Source organism: Hyla sarda, chromosome 8 (assembly GCF_029499605.1).
Source record: "Hyla sarda isolate aHylSar1 chromosome 8, aHylSar1.hap1, whole genome shotgun sequence".
NCBI lineage: Eukaryota > Metazoa > Chordata > Amphibia > Anura > Hylidae > Hyla > Hyla sarda.
This window is the reverse complement of record NC_079196.1, coordinates 230,198,194-230,205,563: the sequence shown is the minus strand read 5'-3', so window position 1 is coordinate 230,205,563 and position 7,370 is coordinate 230,198,194. Positions and strand designations below refer to the sequence as shown.

General features: G+C 50.1%; 1 protein-coding gene across 1 annotated transcript; it reads left to right on the top strand.

Annotated features, from left to right (window-relative positions):
* Positions 1 to 670: 670 nt before the first annotated feature.
* LOC130285376 (taste receptor type 2 member 40-like) lies at positions 671 to 1,621 on the top strand. Its single transcript, XM_056536736.1, has one exon. It carries the CDS (start codon positions 671 to 673, stop codon positions 1,619 to 1,621), a length of 951 nt encoding a protein of 316 aa, XP_056392711.1.
* Positions 1,622 to 7,370: the final 5,749 nt, after the last annotated feature.

Sequence of the window (7,370 nt, the reverse complement as noted above, 5' to 3'; positions counted from 1 at the left end):
GTGTGTGTGTGTGTTGGGTGGGTCACAGAGTGTGTGTGTGTGTGTTGGGTGGGTCATAGTGTGTGTGTGTGTGTGTTGGGTGGGTCACAGTGTGTGTGTGTGTGTGTTGGGTGGGTCACAGAGTGTGTGTGTGTGTGTTGGGTGTGTCACAGAGTGTGTGTGTGTGTGTGTGTTGGGTGGGTCACAGTGTGTGTGTGTGTGTGTGTGTGTGTTGGGTGGGTCACAGTGTGTGTGTTGGGTGGGTCACAGTGTGTGTGTGTGTGTGTGTGTAAGGTTCATCACCACACATGTCCTGCAGATGGGAATTGTTGAGATCTCTGGGTGTGATCATGACTGACAGCCTGAACCGTGTGTTGCACTTAGCCTTCCCTTGTGTCTGTACTGCGCACCTTTTCTCCTCTGTATGGCGTTTTATGGACTGTAAATAAAGTTTGTACGCAGTCTACTAGGTTGGAGTCTTGTCTCGCGTGCCTGCTGGACAGGTTATTTCTTTCCTACATCCGTGTTACAGTATAATTGCTTATTATAATTAGGAGTGAATGCAAATCAGGTGACAAAACGACAGAAACCAGATCTTAAGTGGTTTGCATGAAGCTTCCTGAGCGATAAAGTCATCGTTGTCCTGCACAAACCATTTGTCGTCCAGTGTAAGTGAAAACTTATAGGAAAGATGGTGATGAAAGAAGTCGTCCCGTTATTTTTAGTACGGAGCGTATTGGTTACTATTGCTGCGGTGTTCGGGTTCACCTGTAATTTATGGATTGTGTATGTTAACCTGGAGGACAGGAGACGAGGCTTCCACCTGAGTCCACCCGATCTGATCCTCTCTTTTATGGCTCTGATTAATGTCCCCATGCAGCTCGTCTTCTGTTTCGATATGTCCTCCCTTGCTACAGGGTTCTATGACAGATTTGATCCGATTCATCTAGAACTGACCGGTGTCATGATTTTTTTGGTTTCCTGTAACATATGGTTCACCGCTTGGCTCTCCGTCTACTATTACTTGAGAATTGTCAATTTTACGGACGGTCTCCTTTTGGTTTTGAAGATGAGAATATCTAAACTTCTACCGAAGCTCTTGGTGGTGTCCACTGTGGAATCATTCATCATTGCTCTCCCATCGTTCTGGAACATTTATTCTAAAGTGGACGAAGAAACTATTGGAAATTCTACATCCGATTCTACCTTCATTTTTTTAACATCTCCGTATCTCATAACAACGTTCCTGGGGTGTATTATACCCCTCGTATTAACTCTGCTTCCCATAGGATTGACCCTAAGATCTCTGTGGAGACACCTGAAGAGGATGAACATGAACAATGGAGACTCTTCCCGTCCTCGGACCCAGGCCCATATTACAGCGGTGAGGACCATGGTGCTCCTGGTGACCCTTCAATCCGGCTTTCATGCTGTCTCACTCTACGTTCTGACGGAATCATTCAATTTTATTGACCCGACAATGATCATCTCTGGCTGTTTTATCATGTTGTATCCCACATTCCAAGCCCTTGTTATGATAACCGGTAACTCGAAACTGAAGAAAGCCGGACGAGGTATCCTGAAGAACGGGGGGGCCTGGTGGAATGTGCTGCTTGGGAGACAAATGGTTAATAGAGCATGATGATCACTATCGGCATTGAATGTCAATAAAGTCAAGAGTCAAGGAGGCGTTAATGAAGTTATTTCAAGGCAAAACAATAGATGTTATTGCCACCAAGAAAAAAAGAACAGAAATAAAGAATCAGGATCCTCAGGTAAAGTACCCCTCGGGGTTCTTCAGCAGGGAGGCGGTAGGTGGTATTGGGGGAGCTCCGATGACAGCCATGGTCCGTATCGCGCCAATGGGCGCTTCGTCAGGCCGTACGGCCTGACGAAGCGCCCATTGGCGTGATACGGACCGTGGCTGTCATCGGAGCTCCCCCAATACCACCTACCGCCTCCCTTCTAAAGAACCCCGAGGGGTACTTTACCTGAGGATCCCACAGAATACTGATGGTGTGAGTGCTCCATTTTCATCTCTTCTTTGTTGTGATGATAAAACAATAGATGTGTTGTTTGGACAGACATGGGGGGGCGGGGGGTTGGTATACATCCTTTACTCTCTGGAGTGGTCCGTATTGCTGACCACATTGGGATATATATCCCCCCAGGAACATATTGGCTCTGATTAAAAAATCGGCCTGAAACCCTAATTGACAGTTTTTTCCCATAGCAACCAATCACAGCTCAACTTTCACTTTACAAGAGCTCGTTAAGATATGAAAGTTGAGCTGTGATTGGTTGCTATGGGGAAAAAAACTGATAATTAGTGTTTCAGGCTGATTAATAAATATGGGCCATTAAGTAGTAAAGAGAATGAGTGAGGATGGTATAAGGTTGAATTTATAATGGATTCAATGGAGTACTCCGCCCGTATATATCTTATTCCCTATCCAAAGGATAAAAGATAAGATGTCTGATCACGGGGGTCCTACGCTGGAGGCTCGTGATGTCATGACCACACCCCGCTCGTGACATCACAGCCACACACCCTCAATCACGGCTGTCACGCCCCCTCGCATAGACTTGCATTGAGGGAGTGTGGCTGTGATGAGAGGGGCGTGGTCTTGACATCACGAGCCTCCGCCCCACAAGTCATCCGGTTGGGAGCAAAGTTCGCTCCATGCACCGGATGTCTGGGGTGGTGGTGGGACCCCCGCTATCAGACATTTTACCCTCTATCCTTTGGATAGGGGATAAGATGCCTAGGGGCGGAGTACCCCTTTTAGTATGAGAGGTACGTGAAGGGTTAATGAGGGGTCTTGTCTATCTTAAAGGACATCTGCAGTGGAAAACACTTATCTCCTATCCACAGGATAGGGGATAAGTGTGTTTGATCACGGGGGGTCCAACCGCTGTGACCCCCCACAATCTCCTAAACGGGGCCACAGCTCTGCCTTAGCTCTCCCGTGCAGTAGGCGTGCCGGCCACAGCATGATACGGCGGCTGACACGCCTCCTGCATGTAACTCTGTGGGAGAGGTGAGGAGGCAGCGTTTGTGCCTCCTCACCTCTCCCATAGAACTGTATGGATACGGGGCGGGGAGGGGGCGTAATCGTCAACCTCTCAGGTCAAAGCTGCGCACATTGGCGCTCACACTGAGCTCTGATACCGTGGCCATGTTTAGGAGATCGCGGGGTGTCCCAGCAGTTGGACCTCGCGCGATCAAACACTTATCCCCTATGTTGTGGATACAGGATAAGTGTTTTCCGCTGCAGTTGTCCTTAAGGGGTTAATGTGTGCGTGTATACTCTGTGGAGGGAATTTATCATTGTATATAGAGCTATTTTGTGTCTTTTTTTTTGCGCAAAAATATGCGCAAGTGTTTTTTTGCATCTTTTTTGCCCCCCAAAAAATGTGCAAACTGCATTTTCTTGTGCAAATATAAACCACCTCGGAGAACAATTACCAAAGTGTCTATTTTGGCACAGTAAGGACTGCTACTCCCATCCTGGGACAGACTCTGCCCATGATGGGAGTTGTAGTCCAGGGGCTGAGGTGCAGAGCGCACCGGGTCATTCTCCAGAGACACGCTGCGATCCGCATTTATTAACTGTAAAACACAGGAAAAGCTGGGACAGTTTTTCTGGCATTTTTGCTGATGGACAAAAAAAAACCTCAATGGAATCCGACCGCAAAGCAATAGAACAAAATCCCTACGTCCACTTTTCCTGTGCGGTAGAGAAGGGGTGTACGGTAGAGGAGGAGTGTACGGTAGAGGAGGAGTGTACGGTAGAGAAGGAGTGTACGGTAGAGGAGGAGTGTACGGTAGAGAAGGGGTGTACAGTAGAGGAGGAGTGTACGGTAGAGGAGGAGTGTACAGTGGAGAAGGAGTGTACGGTAGAGGAGGAGTGTACGGTAGAGGAGGAGTGTACGGTAGAGAAGGAGTGTACGGTAGAGGAGGAGTGTACGATAGAGAAGGAGTGTACGGTAGAGGAGGAGTGTACGGTAGAGAAGGAGTGTACGGTAGAGAAGGAGTGTACGGTAGAGGAGGAGTGTACGGTAGAGGAGGAGTGTACGATAGAGAAGGAGTGTACGGTAGAGGAGGAGTGTACGGTAGAGAAGGAGTGTACGGTAGAGAAGGAGTGTACGGTAGAGGAGGAGTGTACGGTAGAGAAGGAGTGTACGGTAGAGGTGGAGTGTACGGTAGAGGAGGAGTGTATGGTAGAGAAGGCGTGTACGGTAGAGGAGGAGTGTACGGTAGAGAAGGAGTGTACGGTAGAGGAGGAGTGTACGGTAGAGGAGGAGTGTACGGTAGAGAAGGAGTGTACGGTAGAGGAGGAGTGTACGGTAGAGGAGGAGTGTACGGTAGAGGAGGAGTGTAAGGTAGAGAAGGAGTGTACGGTAGAGGAGGAGTGTGCGGTAGAGGAGGAGTGTACGGTAGAGAAGGGGTGTACGGTAGAGGAGGAGTGTACGGTAGAGGAGGAGTGTAAGGTAGAGAAGGAGTGTACGGTAGAGGAGGAGTGTACGGTAGAGGAGGAGTGTACGGTAGAGGAGGAGTGTAAGGTAGAGAAGGAGTGTACGGTAGAGGAGGAGTGTGCGGTAGAGGAGGAGTGTAAGGTAGAGAAGGAGTGTACGGTAGAGGAGGAGTGTACGGTAGAGGAGGAGTGTACGGTAGAGGAGGAGTGTAAGGTAGAGAAGGAGTGTACGGTAGAGGAGGAGTGTGCGGTAGAGGAGGAGTGTACGGTAGAGAAGGGGTGTACGGTAGAGGAGGAGTGTACGGTAGAGGAGGAGTGTATGGTAGAGGAGGAGTGTACGGTAGAGGAGGAGTGTACGGTAGAGGAGGAGTGTATGGTAGAGGAGGAGTGTACGGTAGAGCGAGGGGGGGGCGTTTCTATATTTGCACAATGTGTAAAGGGACTGTGTAAACACAGTCTGATACATAGCTTACATGTAGATATAGATGTATACACTACACAGGGGGTGCACACGGGGCGGGGGACCTGCAGGAAGTGATCGGTCCTCTAAGCTGCCACTTCAGGACTAAAGTGCCGGGAATACTTGTTTGTATTCCTGACACTATATATATATATATATATTATATACAGTACAGACCAAAAGTCTGGACACCTTCTCACTCAGAGTTTTCTTTATTTCCTGACTATGAATATTGTAGATTCGCACTGAATGATCACACGTGGGATTATATACAGAACAATAAGTGGGAGAATCCGTCATATTCTGGTTCTTCCTCTGATTCCCGCTTCGCAGACTCTTGGATTCTCCTGATGATCTGTAGTCACCTGAAATGGTCTCCACCAGTCCTGAAGGTGTTCCCATGATGCTTAGCACTTGTTGGCCCTTTTGCCTTCACTCTGCGGTCCAGCTCACCCCAAACCATCCCGATCGGGTTCAGGTCCGGTGACTGTGGAGGCCAGGTCATCTGGGGCCGCACCCATCACTCTCCTTATTGGTCATATAGTCCTTACACAGCCTGGAGGGGTTTGGGGCCATTTACCTGTTGGTCCAAATAAACGCAAACCGGATGGAATAGCAGCCGCTGCCAGATGCTGTGGTAGACATACTGGGTCAGTATACCTTCAGAATAAAACCCCAACAGTGTCACCAGCAAAGCCCCCCACCTCCACCTCCACACCATCACACCTCCTCCCCCACACCATCACACCTCCTCCCCCACACCATCACACCTACTCCCCCACATCATCACACCTCCTCCCCCACACCATCACACCTCCTCCCCCACACCATCACACCTCCTCCCCCACACCATCACACCTCCTCCTCCACACCATCACACCTCCTCCCCCACACCATCACACCTCCTCCCCCACACCATCACACCTCCTCCCCCACACCATCACACCTCCTCTCCCACACCATCACACCTCCTCCCCCACACCATCACACCTCCTCCTCCACACCATCTCACCTCCTCCTCCACACCATCCCACCTCCTCCCCTACACCATCACACCTCCTCCTCCTCCTCACTATCACACCTCCTCCTCCTCACCATCACACCTCCTCCTCCACACCAGCACACCTCCTCCCCCACACCATAACATCTCCTCCCCCTCACCATCACACCTCCTCCTTCCCCACACCATCACACCTCCCCCTCCTCCACACCATCACACCTCCTCCTCCACACCGTCACACCTCCTCCCCCACACCATCACAACTCCTCCCCCACACCATCACACCTCCTCCCTCACACATCACACCTCCCCCACACCATCACACCTCCTCCTCCACACCATCACACCTCCTCCTCCACACCAGCACACCTCCTCCCCCACACCATCACACCTTCTCCCCCACACCATCACACCTCCTCCCCCACACCATCACACCTCCTCCCCCACACCATCACACCTCCTCCCCCACACCAGCACACCTCCTCCTCCTACAAACCAGCACACCACCTCCCCCACACCAGCACACCTCCTTCTCCACATCTCCCTCCTCCTCCACACCATCACACCTCCTCCTCCACACCATCACACCTCCTCCTCCACACCATCACACCTCCTCCTCCACACCATAACACCTCCTCCTCCTACAAACCAGCACACCACCTCCCCCACACCAGCACACCTCCTTCTCCACACCAGCACACCTCCTCCTCCACACCAGCACACCTCCTCCTCCTCCTCCACACCATCACACCTCCTCCTCCACACCATCACACCTCCTCCTCCACACCATCACACCTCCTCCTCCTCCACACCATCACACCTCCTCCTCCACACCATCACACCTCCTCCTCCACACCATAACACCTCCTCCTCCTCCAAACCAGCACACCACCTCCCCCACACCAGCACACCTCCTTCTCCACACCAGCACACCTCCTCCTCCACACCATCACACCTCCTCCTCCACACCATCACACCTCCTCCTCCACACCATAACACCTCCTCCTCCTCCAAACCAGCACACCTCCTCCCCCACACCAGCACACCTCCTTCTCCACACCAGCACACCTCCTCCTCCACACCAGCACACCTCCTCCTCCACACCAGCACCAAACCATTTCAGGTGACTACCTCTTGAAGCTCAACAAGAGAATACCAAGAGTGTGCAAAGCAGGAATCAAAGCAAAAGGAAGAACCTAGAATATGACAGATTCTCACTCATAGTTTTGATGCCTTCAGTGTGAATCTACAATATTCATAAAATAAAGAAAACTCTGAATGAGAAGGTGTCCAAACTTTTGGTCTGTACTGTATATATATATATATATATATATATATATATATATATATATATATATATTTGTTTATATTGAAAAAAAATTAAGGCTAAGACTTATTCATGTAATACTTACCTATACTTGTCTTTACTGTCAAAAATATATGTTTTTAAGAA